The 15,594-nt window shown below is 47.7% G+C and overlaps 1 protein-coding gene across 2 annotated transcripts; it reads left to right on the forward strand.

Annotated features, from left to right (window-relative positions):
- The first annotated feature begins 313 nt into the window (after positions 1–313).
- Positions 314–12,133, forward strand: LOC133360181 (DNA polymerase epsilon subunit 3-like). Of its 2 annotated transcripts, XM_061578794.1 has the most exons (6): positions 314–475; positions 1,337–1,419; positions 1,690–1,764; positions 4,070–4,155; positions 5,443–5,561; positions 11,829–12,133. In XM_061578794.1, the coding sequence occupies exons 3-6, from the start codon at positions 1,699–1,701 to the stop codon at positions 12,008–12,010; spliced, it is 453 nt and encodes a 150-aa protein (XP_061434778.1). In that variant the 5' UTR covers positions 314–475; positions 1,337–1,419; positions 1,690–1,698; the 3' UTR covers positions 12,011–12,133. The 2 variants fall into 2 exon arrangements, with proteins under 2 accessions (XP_061434778.1, XP_061434777.1); XM_061578793.1 differs by lacking the exon at positions 1,337–1,419 and having other exon boundaries at positions 11,829–12,131.
- The last annotated feature ends 3,461 nt before the right edge of the window (positions 12,134–15,594 follow it).

Below are 15,594 nucleotides of genomic sequence, written 5' to 3' on the forward strand. Positions count from 1 at the left end.
AGATGTAGAATCAATCCCACGTGACTTTACTTTAACCAATCACGCGAGGCGCTCGCATGCCAATGCGATGCATGAATTCTATTTCTTGTTCGTTTCCAGATTGTAAACCGTAGTGCGTATACGTCGAACGCTTGCTTAGGCGCTAACAATAGAAACGAGTCAATCATTAAAACATTTTTTATTTTAATATTTGTTGACCGATTCTTGGTGACCTAATCTCCATTAAAAACATCGAACAAAGCCTCGCAAAACGCAAAACATTATTATTTTACGAAATCTATAACTTTTGTAAACCGGAAGTAGAGGGGGGGGTCAGGGGTCACCCACGTGTGGTTTTCCCGCGCGTTCAGTGACGTGAATCGATGCGGAGTGAATTTTAGTTTTCGTTTAAATCCATTTAACTTTCTTACCCCCCACCCCACTAACCTCGTAACTATTCCCACGACTGAAACGGACATCGCTGTCGCCATTCGCGGTGAGAGCGCTGCAGCGATGGGTTTGCTCGCAACTCTGACGCCTGCTGCTGTATATTTGGAGTTTGTGTGTGTCTCTCTCTCATCATCATCACGGTGGCTAGGAGATGTTAACTACCTCGCCTGGTGTGCAGGAGGTCGTGGGTTCGATCCCGACCCTGATGCCTGCTGCTGTGTATTTGGAGTTTGCGTGTCTCTCTCTCATCATCATCATGGTGGTGAGATGTTAACTACCTCGCCTGGTGTACAGGAGGTCGTGGGTTCGATCGCTACTCTGACGCCTACTGCTGCTGTATATTTGGAGTTTGCGTGTCTCTCTCTCTCATCACGGTGGCTAGGAGATGTTAACTACCTCGCCTGAGTACCCGGTGCGGTGTGTAGTAAACATCGCCACTGGGGAGACAAAGGCGGCCGGGCGTGGTGTTGGCCACCCACTCCCTAGTGTACCGTCCCGGCCTTCATAGGTGCTCGCTAACAGCACTTTCCCCAACATTCTTGTCAAGGCTATACGGGGGATCTTTGCATGTGCGTGTACCTGTGTGTTTGTATATAGCTGTGTGTGTACACGTGTGTGTGTACCTGTGTGTGTGTGTGTACCTGTGTGTGTGTACCTGCGTGTGTGTGTACCTGTGTGTGTGTGTGTACCTGCGTGTGTGTGTGTGTACCTGTGTGTGTGTACCTGTGTGTGTGTACCTGTGTGTGTGTACCTGTGTGTTTGTGTACCTGTGTGTGTGTGTACCTGTGTGTGTGTGTACCTGTGTGTGTGTATACCTGTGTGTGTGTATACCTGTGTGTGTGTATACCTGTCTGTGTGTGTATCTGTGTCGACTCAGCCTAAAATGAGTACCTGGTGCGGTGTGTAGTACACATCACCACCGGGGAGACAAAGGCGGCCGGGCGTGACGTCGGTCAACCACCCCCTCGTGTACCGTGCTGACCTTCGCAGGTGCTGCTCGCCAACAACACTTGCCTCATACTCTTAGTTCTTTCGGTAAAGTCACGTAGGTAAAAAATGAAATTAAAATTAATAAAAATAGAACAATAAAATCACGACGTTTCGGAGGCAACGCAAGTCTCCGTCATCAGGTGGGACCGTCACAGCCAGATTTGCTGCATCAAGTGAGGCAAGGATTCAAGATGCAAGCCCTTAAATTGCCCCGGCAGCCTGTTAACGCTACACGGGGGGGGTCTTTTGTCGCTGTGTGTACGCTCGCAGGATCCCAGCATGGCAGAGAGACCTGAGGACCTGAACTTGCCAAATGCGGTCATCACACGGATCATCAAGGACGCGGTGAGAAACACGCCGTCCACTTGGGCCTGTTTTATTGGCGGCGTTTGAACCCTGGGTCGCGATGTCGCCGTCGCATCGCACGGCGCTTTCAGGTGCACCAGAGGTCGCAACCGGGTACCCGATACCCGTACCCTACCCGATACCCGGCTACCCGTACCAGGCCGGGTACGGGGTACCCGTTTGCGTCCCTGGTGCGGCCGGGTACGGGTAGACCGTGAGTCACTGGTGAGTAACCGTTTGTCACTCATTTCGAGTAGGGTACGGGTAGGGAACGGGTAACCGTACCCGGCCCGGTACGGGTACGGGTACCCGTACCAACCCATGGTCCAACCCATGTGAGACTAGGCTCTAAGGAAAGCTGTCTCGGGTGTGGACCAATCAACTTCAAGGACAGTGCATACATTATCAGAGTTATGTTTTTTGTTTGCATTATGACTGCAGGTATTGTGGTCTATGCAAACATGACTCCTCGTAAAAAAGGTGTCAGTTTTGTTGCCAGATAAAAGGGTAAAAAAACAATTATCATGTAACTATTTCTTCACGTTCTGTGCAGATGCCACTGGTTCTTCATGTTCTGCAGATGTAGATGCCACTGGTTCTTCACGTTCTGCAGATGTAGATGCCACTGGTTCTTCACGTTCTGCAGATGTAGATGCCACTGGTTCTTCACGTTCTGCAGATGTAGATGCCACTGGTTCTTCATGTTCTGCAGATGTAGATGCCACTGGTTCTTCACGTTCTGCAGATGTAGATGCCACTGGTTCTTCATGTTCTGCAGATGTAGATGCCACTGGTTCTTCACGTTCTGCAGATGTAGATGCCACTGGTTCTTCATGTTCTGCAGATGTAGATGCCACTGGTTCTTCACGTTCTGCAGATGTGGATGCCACTTGTTCTTCACGTCCTGCAGATGTAGATGCCACTGATTCTTCACGTTCTGCAGATGTAGATGCCACTGGTTCTTCATGTTCTGCAGATGTAGATACCACTGGTTGTTCACGTTCTGCAGATGTAGATGCCACTGGTTCTTCACGTTCTGCAGATGTAGATGCCACTGGTTCTTCATGTCCTGCAGATGTAGATGCCACTGGTTCTTCACGTTCTGCAGATGTAGATACCACTGGTTCTTCACGTTCTGCAGATGTAGATGCCACTGGCTATTCGTTCTGCAGATGTAGATGCCACTGGTTCTTCACGTTCTGCAGATGTAGATGCCAGTGGTTCTTCACGTTCTGCAGATGTAGATGCCACTGGTTATTCACGTTCTGCAGATGTAGATGCCACTGGTTATTCACGTTCTGCAGATGTAGATGCCACTGGTTCTTCACGTTCTGCAGATGTAGATGCCACTGGTTCTTCACGTTCTGCAGATGTAGATGCCACTGGTTCTTCATGTTCTGCAGATGTGGATGCCAATGGTTCTTCACGTTTGGTTCTTCACGTTCTGCAGATGTAGATGCCACTGGTTCTTCACGTTCTGCAAATGTAGATACCACTGGTTCACGTTCTGCAGATGTAGATGCCACTGGTCCTTCACTTTCTGTAGATGTAGATGCCACTGGTTCTTCACGTCCTGCAGATGTAGATGTCACTGGTTCTTCACGTTCTGCAGATGTAGATGCCACTGGTTCTTCACGTCCTGTAGATGTAGATGCCACTGGTTCTTAACGTTCTGCAGATGTAGATGCCACTGGTTCTTAACGTTCTGCAGATGTAGATGCCACTGGTTCTTCACGTTCTGCAGATGTAGATGCCACTGGTTCTTAACGTTCTGTAGATGTAGATGCCACTGGTTCTTCACGTTCTGCAGATGTAGATGCCACTGGTCCTTCACTTTCTGTAGATGTAGATGCCACTGGTTCTTCACGTTCTGCAGATGTAGATGCCACTGGTTCTTCACGTTCTGCAGATGTAGATGTCACTGGTTCTTCACGTTCTGCAGATGTAGATGCCACTGGTCCTTCACTTTCTGTAGATGTAGATGCCACTGGTTCTTCACGTTCTGCAGATGTAGATGCCACTGGTTCTTCACGTTCTGCAGATGTAGATGCCACTGGTTCTTCACGTTCTGCAGATGTAGATGCCACCACCGCCATCCATTGCACGGCGATTTAACTTACGACTCTGGGTCAGATCGAGCTACTGGACATACGGACAGCTTTGTTCGTGTCTCTGAAAGTTCGTAAGTCGAGTGTCCATAAGTCGAGGAGTCATTGTATATAACTACTTGGTGATGTCACCACCACGTAGTGACGAGTGCCAGCTACTGCTGCTGTTGTTGTTATTGGGCCCTGGGTGTGCACAGCTGCCCGAGGGCGTGAACGTGTCCAAGGAGGCGCGCAGCGCCATCTCCCGCGCCGCCAGCGTCTTCGTGCTCTACGCCACGTCCTGGTGCACCGCCGCTCAGCACTCACTCGCTCGCCGCTCGCTCACAAACCGCTCGCTCGCAAACCGCTCGCTCACAAACCGCTCGCAAACCGCGCCCTCACAAACCGCTCGCTCACAAACCGCTCGCTCACAAACCGCTCGCTCGCCACTCGCTCACAACTCACAAACCGCTCGCTCGACACTCGCTCACAAACCGCTCGCTCACAAACCGCTCGCTCGCTCACAACTCACAAACCAGCTCGCTCGACACTCGCTCACAAACCGCTCGCTCACAAACCGCTCGCTCGCCACTCGCTCACAACTCACAAACCGCTCGCTCGACACTCGCTCACAAACCGCTCACTCACAAACCGCTCGCTCGCCACTCGCTCACAACTCACAAACCAGCTCGCTCGACACTCGCTCACAAACCGCTCGCTCACAAACCGCTCGCTCGCCACTCGCTCACAACTCACAAACCGCTCGCTCGACACTCGCTCACAAACCGCTCGCTCACAAACTGCTCGCTCGCCACTCGCTCACAACTCACAAACCGCTCGCTCACAAACCGCTCGCTCACCACTTGCTCTCAAATCGTTCGCCACTCGCTCACCATTCATTCTCGAACCGCTCGCTCACCACTCACAAACCACTCACTCAGCACTCGCTCACAAACCACTCACTCAGCACTCGCTCACAAACCACTCACTCAGCACTCGCTCACCACTTGCTCGCCACTCACAAACAAACCGCTCGCTCACCACCTTGCACGCCATTTGCTCTCAAACCGCTCGCTCGCCACTCACTCACAAACCCCTCACTCCCCACTTGCTCCCCACTCCCTCTCAAACCGCTCGCTCACCACTCACAAACTGCTCGCTCACCACCTTGCACGCCACTCGCTCTCAAACCGCTCGCTCGCCATTTGCTCTCAAACCGCTCGCTCACTTGTGTTGCGATCGAATCGTCGTGATTTGTTTTATTTTATTCCTACCTACGTGACTTTACCAAAGAGTATGGATTCCTGCAGTCACGAAAGCTTCGAATCAAGATTAATATTCATCTTCTTGGTTCTTTCGGTAAAGTCACGTAGAAGGGAAATAATAAAATAAAAAAAAGTTAATTCTTTTTATTATTTTAAAAAAAAAATTTTATTATTTATAAAATTATTTTTTATTATTTCTCTTCTACGCGACTTTACCGAAAGAACCAAGAAGATGAATCCCTGCAGTCACGAAAGCTTTAAATCGAAATTCAAGATTAATATCGTATCTCCCCTCCGACCTCTCACTCTCTCACTCTCGGCAACAGTGCCAACAACTTTGCTGTGAAGAGTAAGCGGAAAACGCTGAGCGGCAACGATGTTCTCTCCGCCGTGGAGGAGATGGAGTTTCAACAGCTCCTCGGGCCGCTCCGTGAGAGCCTGGACGGTGAGGATCGGAGCGATGGCACGCAACGCGATTTCACACGATTGGTTTTACAACGCAATTGATTTTTAACGTAACAGCGATCGGTTTTTAAAATCTGTAATTGTGGAATGCTTTTGAAGTCTTGTGAAGTGTAACCTGTTTACGTACGCGTGTCTCTGTGTGTCGAACTTTCGCGCGTACGTAGACAACTGCGGTGGCGAGATGTTAACAGGTCGTGGGTTCGATCGCGACCCTGACGCCTGCTGCTGCTATATATTTGGAGTTTGTGTCTCTCATCATCACGGTGGCTAGATGTTAACTACCTCGCCTGGTGTACAGGAGGTCGTGGGTTCGATCCCAATCCTGATGCCTGCTGTATTTTTGGAGTTTGCGTGTCTCTCTCTCTCATCATCATCACGGTGGCTAGGAGATGTTAACTACCTCGCCTGGTGTACAGGAGGTCGTGGGTTCCATCCCGACCCTGACGCCTGCCGCTGTATATTTGGAGTTTGCGTGTCTCTCTCTCATCATCATCACGGTGGCTAGGAGATGTTAACTACCTCGCCTGGTGTACAGGAGGTCGTAGGTTCCATCCCGACCCGGACGCCTGCTGCTGTATATTTGGAGTTTGCGTCTCTCATCATCATCACGGTGGCTAGGAGAGTTTTTGTTTGGCTCGTGTACATTTCCAAACGATAAGCCGCGTGGTTGAGCGATCATTTGTGGCCAAGTCACTTCTGAAAGAGCTGCGAAGATCGATGGGTCTTGCCTGCTAAAACAAAGTTTAGTTTTTCGTTTTAACCGCGCTAATCGGAGCGTGCGGGGGTAAGAACGGCAAACTAAACACAAAAAGCAGGGACCCCGTGGGCTTAGCGGAAGGCCACACTTTCCCACCTGATGACGGATGCTTGTGTTGTGCCCGAAACGTCGTGATTTAAATTTCGATTTAAAGCTTTCGTGGCTGCAGTCGGAAAGACAGCGGTCTGAATTCAAAATTCAGACGCTGTCTTTCCGACAGACCTGTTCTTTCGGAATTCAGACGCTGTCTTTCCGACAGACCTGTTCTTTCAGAATTCAGACGCTGTCTTTCCGACAGACCTGTTCTTTCAGAATTCAGACGCTGTCTTTCCGACAGACCTGTTCTTTCAGAATTCAGACGCTGTCTTTCCAACAGACCTGTTCTTTCGGAATTCAGACGCTGTCTTTCCGACAGACCTGTTCTTTCAGAATTCAGACGCTGTCTTTCCGACAGACCTGTTCTTTCAGAATTCAGACGCTGTCTTTCCAACAGACCTGTTCTTTCAGAATTCAGACGCTGTCTTTCCAACAGACCTGTTCTTTCAGAATTCAGACGCTGTCTTTCCAACAGACCTGTTCTTTCAGAATTCAGACGCTGTCTTTCCAACAGACCTGTTCTTTCAGAATTCAGACGCTGTCTTTCCAACAGACCTGTTCTTTCAGAATTCAGACGCTGTCTTTCCAACAGACCTGTTCTTTCAGAATTCAGACGCTGTCTTTCCAACAGACCTGTTCTTTCAGAATTCAGACGCTGTCTTTCCAACAGACCTGTTCTTTCAGAATTCAGACGCTGTCTTTCCAACAGACCTGTTCTTTCAGAATTCAGACGCTGTCTTTCCAACAGACCTGTTCTTTCAGAATTCAGACGCTGTCTTTCCGACAGACCTGTTCTTTCAGAATTCAGACGATGTCTTTCCAACAGACCTGTTCTTTCAGAATTCAGACGCTGTCTTTCCAACAGACCTGTTCTTTCAGAATTCAGACGCTGTCTTTCCAACAGACCTGTTCTTTCAGAATTCAGACGCTGTCTTTCCGACAGACCTGTTCTTTCAGAATTCAGACGCTGTCTTTCCAACAGACCTGTTCTTTCAGAATTCAGACGCTGTCTTTCCAACAGACCTGTTCTTTCAGAATTCAGACGCTGTCTTTCCAACAGACCTGTTCTTTCAGAATTCAGACGATGTCTTTCCGACAGACCTGTTCTTTCAGAATTCAGACGATGTCTTTCCGACAGACCTGTTCTTTCAGAATTCAGACGCTGTCTTTCCGACAGACCTGTTCTTTCAGAATTCAGACGGTGTCTTTCCGACAGACCTGTTCTTTCAGAATTCAGACGCTGTCTTTCCAACAGACCTGTTCTTTCAGAATTCAGATGCTGTCTTTCCAACAGACCTGTTCTTTCAGAATTCAGACGCTGTCTTTCCAACAGACCTGTTCTTTCAGAATTCAGACGCTGTCTTTCCGACAGACCTGTTCTTTCAGAATTCAGACGCTGTCTTTCCAACAGACCTGTTCTTTCAGAATTCAGACGCTGTCTTTCCAACAGACCTGTTCTTTCAGAATTCAGACGCTGTCTTTCCAACAGACCTGTTCTTTCAGAATTCAGACGCTGTCTTTCCAACAGACCTGTTCTTTCAGAATTCAGACGCTGTCTTTCCAACAGACCTGTTCTTTCAGAATTCAGACGATGTCTTTCCGACAGACCTGTTCTTTCAGAATTCAGACGATGTCTTTCCGACAGACCTGTTCTTTCAGAATTCAGACGCTGTCTTTCCAACAGACCTGTTCTTTCAGAATTCAGACGCTGTCTTTCCAACAGACCTGTTCTTTCAGAATTCAGACGCTGTCTTTCCAACAGACCTGTTCTTTCAGAATTCAGACGCTGTCTTTCCAACAGACCTGTTCTTTCAGAATTCAGACGCTCTCTTTCCGACAGACCTGTTCTTTCAGAATTCAGACGCTGTCTTTCCAACAGACCTGTTCTTTCAGAATTCAGACGCTGTCTTTCCAACAGACCTGTTCTTTCAGAATTCAGACGCTGTCTTTCCAACAGACCTGTTCTTTCAGAATTCAGACGCTGTCTTTCCAACAGACCTGTTCTTTCAGAATTCAGACGCTGTCTTTCCAACAGACCTGTTCTTTCAGAATTCAGACGCTGTCTTTCCAACAGACCTGTTCTTTCAGAATTCAGACGCTGTCTTTCCAACAGACCTGTTCTTTCAGAATTCAGACGCTGTCTTTCCGACAGACCTGTTCTTTCAGAATTCAGACGCTGTCTTTCCGACAGACCTGTTCTTTCAGAATTCAGACGCTGTCTTTCCGACAGACCTGTTCTTTCAGAATTCAGACGCTGTCTTTCCAACAGACCTGTTCTTTCAGAATTCAGACGCTGTCTTTCCAACAGACCTGTTCTTTCAGAATTCAGACGGTGTCTTTCCGACAGACCTGTTCTTTCAGAATTCAGACGCTGTCTTTCCGACAGACCTGTTCTTTCAGAATTCAGACGCTGTCTTTCCAACAGACCTGTTCTTTCAGAATTCAGACGCTGTCTTTCCAACAGACCTGTTCTTTCAGAATTCAGACGCTGTCTTTCCAACAGACCTGTTCTTTCAGAATTCAGACGCTGTCTTTCCGACAGACCTGTTCTTTCAGAATTCAGACGCTGTCTTTCCGACAGACCTGTTCTTTCAGAATTCAGACGCTGTCTTTCCGACAGACCTGTTCTTTCAGAATTCAGACGCTGTCTTTCCAACAGACCTGTTCTTTCAGAATTCAGACGCTGTCTTTCCAACAGACCTGTTCTTTCAGAATTCAGACGGTGTCTTTCCGACAGACCTGTTCTTTCAGAATTCAGACGCTGTCTTTCCGACAGACCTGTTCTTTCAGAATTCAGACGCTGTCTTTCCAACAGACCTGTTCTTCAGAATTCAGACGCTGTCTTTCCAACAGACCTGTTCTTTCAGAATTCAGACGCTGTCTTTCCAACAGACCTGTTCTTTCAGAATTCAGACGCTGTCTTTCCAACAGACCTGTTCTTTCAGAATTCAGACGCTGTCTTTCCAACAGACCTGTTCTTTCAGAATTCAGACGCTGTCTTTCCAACAGACCTGTTCTTTCAGAATTCAGACGCTGTCTTTCCAACAGACCTGTTCTTTCAGAATTCAGACGCTGTCTTTCCAACAGACCTGTTCTTTCAGAATTCAGACGGTGTCTTTCCGACAGACCTGTTCTTTCAGAATTCAGACGCTGTCTTTCCGACAGACCTGTTCTTTCAGAATTCAGACGCTGTCTTTCCAACAGACCTGTTCTTTCAGAATTCAGACGCTGTCTTTCCGACAGACCTGTTCTTTCAGAATTCAGACGCTGTCTTTCCGACAGACCTGTTCTTTCAGAATTCAGACGCTGTCTTTCCGACAGACCTGTTCTTTCAGAATTCAGACGCTGTCTTTCCAACAGACCTGTTCTTTCAGAATTCAGACGCTGTCTTTCCAACAGACCTGTTCTTTCAGAATTCAGACGCTGTCTTTCCAACAGACCTGTTCTTTCAAAATTCAGACGCTGTCTTTCCAACAGACCTGTTCTTTCAGAATTCAGACGCTGTCTTTCCAACAGACCTGTTCTTTCAGAATTCAGACGGTGTCTTTCCGACAGACCTGTTCTTTCAGAATTCAGACGCTGTCTTTCCGACAGACCTGTTCTTTCAGAATTCAGACGCTGTCTTTCCAACAGACCTGTTCTTTCAGAATTCAGACGCTGTCTTTCCAACAGACCTGTTCTTTCAGAATTCAGACGCTGTCTTTCCAACAGACCTGTTCTTTCAGAATTCAGACGCTGTCTTTCCAACAGACCTGTTCTTTCAGAATTCAGACGCTGTCTTTCCAACAGACCTGTTCTTTCAGAATTCAGACGCTGTCTTTCCAACAGACCTGTTCTTTCAGAATTCAGACGCTGTCTTTCCGACAGACCTGTTCTTTCAGAATTCAGACGATGTCTTTCCGACAGACCTGTTCTTTCAGAATTCAGACGCTGTCTTTCCGACAGACCTGTTCTTTCAGAATTCAGACGCTGTCTTTCCAACAGACCTGTTCTTTCAGAATTCAGACGCTGTCTTTCCAACAGACCTGTTCTTTCAGAATTCAGACGCTGTCTTTCCAACAGACCTGTTCTTTCAGAATTCAGACGCTGTCTTTCCAACAGACCTGTTCTTTCAGAATTCAGACGCTGTCTTTCCAACAGACCTGTTCTTTCAGAATTCAGACGCTGTCTTTCCAACAGACCTGTTCTTTCAGAATTCAGACGCTGTCTTTCCAACAGACCTGTTCTTTCAGAATTCAGACGGTGTCTTTCCGACAGACCTGTTCTTTCAGAATTCAGACGCTGTCTTTCCGACAGACCTGTTCTTTCAGAATTCAGACGCTGTCTTTCCAACAGACCTGTTCTTTCAGAATTCAGACGCTGTCTTTCCGACAGACCTGTTCTTTCAGAATTCAGACGCTGTCTTTCCAACAGACCTGTTCTTTCAGAATTCAGACGCTGTCTTTCCAACAGACCTGTTCTTTCAGAATTCAGACGCTGTCTTTCCAACAGACCTGTTCTTTCAGAATTCAGACGCTGTCTTTCCAACAGACCTGTTCTTTCAGAATTCAGACGCTGTCTTTCCAACAGACCTGTTCTTTCAGAATTCAGACGCTGTCTTTCCAACAGACCTGTTCTTTCAGAATTCAGACGCTGTCTTTCCAACAGACCTGTTCTTTCAGAATTCAGACGCTGTCTTTCCAACAGACCTGTTCTTTCAGAATTCAGACGGTGTCTTTCCGACAGACCTGTTCTTTCAGAATTCAGACGCTGTCTTTCCGACAGACCTGTTCTTTCAGAATTCAGACGCTGTCTTTCCAACAGACCTGTTCTTTCAGAATTCAGACGCTGTCTTTCCAACAGACCTGTTCTTTCAGAATTCAGACGCTGTCTTTCCGACAGACCTGTTCTTTCAGAATTCAGACGCTGTCTTTCCGACAGACCTGTTCTTTCAGAATTCAGACGCTGTCTTTCCAACAGACCTGTTCTTTCAGAATTCAGACGCTGTCTTTCCAACAGACCTGTTCTTTCAGAATTCAGACGCTGTCTTTCCGACAGACCTGTTCTTTCAGAATTCAGACGCTGTCTTTCCAACAGACCTGTTCTTTCAGAATTCAGACGCTGTCTTTCCGACAGACCTGTTCTTTCAGACGCTGTATTTCCGACAGACCTGTTCTTCACCCGAGGACGGCTGCTTGCGTTGTTGGCCAAAACGTCGTGAGAATTGTATGTTTAATTTTTATTATTTCCCTTCTACGTGACTTTACCGAAAGAACCAAGAAGACGTCGCGATTTAATTTAGTTGTTTTATTTTTCACCTACGTGAACTTGCGTCCCCCGACTCTCGTTTTTGTTCTCGCCGCGGGCCTTCACCCCGTCCTTCTGCTCTGTCGCTCTCTCCGTCACAACGGGCAGCGTACAGACGCGACCTCAAGGGGCGCAAGGAGGCCTCGGAGCAGCGCAGGAAGGACAAGGAGACGCCGCGGAGAGAAGCCGGCGACGAGGGGGACACGGGACCCGCCGATGACTCTGTCGGGGACGAGGGAGCTGCTGATGAGGGAGCAGCTGATGAGGCCGCAGTGGATGAGGGAGACTGAGCAGACCCCCCCCCCCCCCCCGAATGTTGGAGGGGGGTGGGTGGGGTGAGAGGGAATCGTGTTCACCCACTCGTGGATTTAACTTAAAATGGAAGTCGTTTTGTTTTCGGTAATAAATGTGCTTTTTTTAACAAGAGTTGAACCCTCTTCGTTTTGTTTTGATTGTTTTATTGTTTCCATTCTACGTGACTTTACCGAAGGAACCAAGAAGATGAATCCCTGCAGTCACGAAAGCTTTAAATCGAAAAATAAAGCTTGGTGGTGTTCATTCAGACGCTGTCTTTCCGACAGACCTGTTCTTCACCTGAGGACTGGTGCTTGCGTTGTGGCCAAAACGTCGTGAGAATAGTATTTTAAGGTTTTATTTTTATTATTTTATTATTTCCCTTCTACGTGACTTTACCGAAAGAACCAAGAAGATGAATCCCTGCAGTCACGAAAGCTTTAAATCGAAATTTAAGAGTTTAACCCCCTTAATGCCACCTTATTTGGCAGTGCGTATGGAATGATTTCTTGTGGATGTCCCTCTTGGGTTCGAGATTTGAAGCTTTCTCGGGACTACAAGGATTCATGCTCTTTGGTTTTTTCGGTAAAGTCACGTGGGTAAAAAATAAAATAACTGAACTAAATTAAATCACGTTTTGGGCATCAGCAGCAGGCCACGCTTTCCCGCCTGGTGACGGATACTTGTGTTGCACCCGAAACGTCGCGATTTAATTTAGTTTTCATTTTATTTATCACCTACGTGACTTTACCGAAAAAAACAAAGATGTCCACTTGGGGGTTCCCTCCTTTGGTTCGTCTCGGCCACTGCGCATCAGCCCCTCTGTTTTGATGACGGCATCATTGTGCACTTTTCGCTGCGATCTGCGTTCAGCAATCCATGCCCTGCACTCACCCACCCCCCTCCATGCTTGTCATTGAGAAGTGGTGGCAATGTGGGGATGCCAAAATCCAGCAGTGGATGAACGATTGGCTTGGACATGATAAACAGATGGTTACACGAAGACCCATGGATTATTCAGATGTCGATTTAAAGCTTTCGCGACTGCAGGGATTCATATTCTTGGTTCTTTCGGTAAAGTCACGTAGAAGGGAAATAATCAAATACAAATAAAACAATAAAATTATCACGTTTCGGCCACAACGCAAGCAGCCGTCCTCGGGTGAAAAAACTGCTGTTGGAAAGACGGCGTCCTAATGAACACCAAGCTTGGCAGCGTATTTTAAGCTGGGTGGATGTCAACTCCTTTGTCAAGGTGCTCTCCTCCCACCCAGCTTAAAATACGCTGCCAAGCTGAGCAGTGTTCATTAAGACGCAGTCTTTCCAACAGACCTGTTCTTCACCTGAGGACGGCTGCTTGCGTTGTGGCCGAAACGTCGTGAGAATTATATTTGTATTATTTCCTTTCTACGTAACTTTACCAAAAGAAACAAGAATATTCAGATGCCGTTTTTTAGAGCTGCAGTGTTTAGTTTGTTACCCTTCCACCACACCTCCGATTAGAGCGGTTGGTTACGTATGGTGCAAAAGAAGTTTAAACATATGGTGGATTTATTGTTTAAATGTGACCGAATCTACTCGGCAGAGGGGAAACAAAGTTGAGCCTGGACTTGATAGAGCCCAAACATGTGGAAGATCGATAAGACTTGCATCTACATCTTACAATGTGGATTTACATACTATCTAAATTGTGACCTTATCTCAAGACTGTACAGAAACAGTGGGCGTATATCGTGTATCGGAAAAGTCACTGAGTTCCTGTGCCAGTCCGGGTCTCTTGTTGTGTTTATGGGAGGATTTGGGTCTGTTAGAGGGAGTCATCAATAGGCAGAGAAGAGGCATTGAGTCGACAGCACAGGTGGCTTGTGGGAAGAAAATTTGCATCCTCCGATTAGCACCGTTGGCTAATCGGGAGGTACATTACATACTGCCCATAGACTCAACACTGCCCATAGACTCAACACTGCCCATAGACTCAACACTGCCCATAGACTCAACACTGCCCATAGACTCAACACTGCCCATAGACTCAACACTGCCCATAGACTCAACACTGCCCATAGACTCAACACTGCCCATAGACTCAACACTGCCCATAGACTCAACACTGCCCATAGACTAACACTACCCATAGACTCAACACTGCCCATAGACTCAACACGACCCATAGACTCAACACTGCCCATAGACTCAACACTGCCCATAGACTCAACACTGCCCATAGAATCAACACTGCCCATAGACTCAACACTGCCCATAGACTCAACACTGCCCATAGACTCAACACTGCCCATAGACTCAACACTGCCCATAGACTCAACACTGCCCATAGACTCAACACTGCCCATAGACTCAACACTGCCCATAGACTCAACACTGCCCATAGACTCAACACTGCCCATAGACTCAACACTGCCCATAGACTCAACACTGCCCATAGACTCAACACTGCCCATAGACTCACACTGCCCATATACTCACACTGCCCATAGACTCACACTGCCCATAGACTAACACTGCCCATAGACTCAACACTGCCCATAGACTCAACACTGCCCATAGACTCAACACTGCCCATAGACTCAACACTGCCCATAGACTCAACACTGCCCATAGACTCAACACTGCCCATAGACTCACACTGCCCACAGACTCAACACTGCCCATAGACTCACCCCTCCCCATGGCCCCACCCCGGCCCATAGACTCAACACTGCCCATAGACTAACACTGCCCATAGACTCAACACTGCACCATAGACTCAACACTGCCATAGACTCAACACTGCCATAGACTCCACACTGCCCATGACTCAACACTGCCCATAGACTCAACACTGCCCATTAGACTACACTGCCCCTAGACTCAACACTGGCCCATAGACTCAACACTGCCCATAGACTCAACACTGCCCATAGACTCAACACTGCCCATAGCTCAACACTACCCATAGACTCAACCACTAGCCCATAGACTCAACACTTACCCATAGACTCAACACTGCCCATAGACTCAACACTGCCCATAGACTCAACACTGCCCATAGACCAACACTGCCCATAGACTCAACACTGCCCATAGACTCAACACTGCCCATAGACTCAACACTGCCCATAGACTCAACACTGCCCATAGACTCAACACTGCCCATAGACTCAACACGGCCCATAGACTCAACACTGCCCAATAGACATCAACACTGCCCATAGACCTCAACACTGCCCATAGACTCAACACTGCCCATAGACTCAACACTGCCCATAGACTCAACACTGCCCATAGACTCAACACTGCCCATAGACTCAACACTGCCCATAGACTCAACACTGCCCATAGACTCAACACTGCCCATAGACTCAACACTACCCATAGACTCAACACTGCCCATAGACTCAACACTACCCATAGACTCACACTGCCCATAGACTCAACACTACCCATAGACTCAACACTGCCCATAGACTCAACACTGCCCATAGACTCAACACTGCCCATAGACTCAACACTGCCCATAGACTCAACACTGCCCATAGACTCAACACTGCCCATAGACTCAACACTGCCCATAGACTCAACACTG

Source organism: Lethenteron reissneri, chromosome 67 (assembly GCF_015708825.2).
Source record: "Lethenteron reissneri isolate LAM-NWPU_2019-01 chromosome 67, ASM1570882v1, whole genome shotgun sequence".
Classification (NCBI taxonomy): Eukaryota; Metazoa; Chordata; class Hyperoartia; order Petromyzontiformes; family Petromyzontidae; genus Lethenteron; species Lethenteron reissneri.

What these genes read in the sequence shown, in the direction of transcription:
- LOC133360181 (XM_061578794.1), top strand. Translation starts at nt 1,699, where the DNA reads ATGGCAGAGAGACCTGAGGACCTGAACTTGCCAAATGCGGTCATCACA. An exon ending in CACGGATCATCAAGGACGCG is followed by an intron (nt 1,765 to 4,069) that starts GTGAGAAACACG and finishes GGGTGTGCACAG; the next exon opens with CTGCCCGAGGGCGTGAACGT. An exon ending in GCTCCGTGAGAGCCTGGACG is followed by an intron (nt 5,562 to 11,828) that starts GTGAGGATCGGA and finishes CACAACGGGCAG; the next exon opens with CGTACAGACGCGACCTCAAG.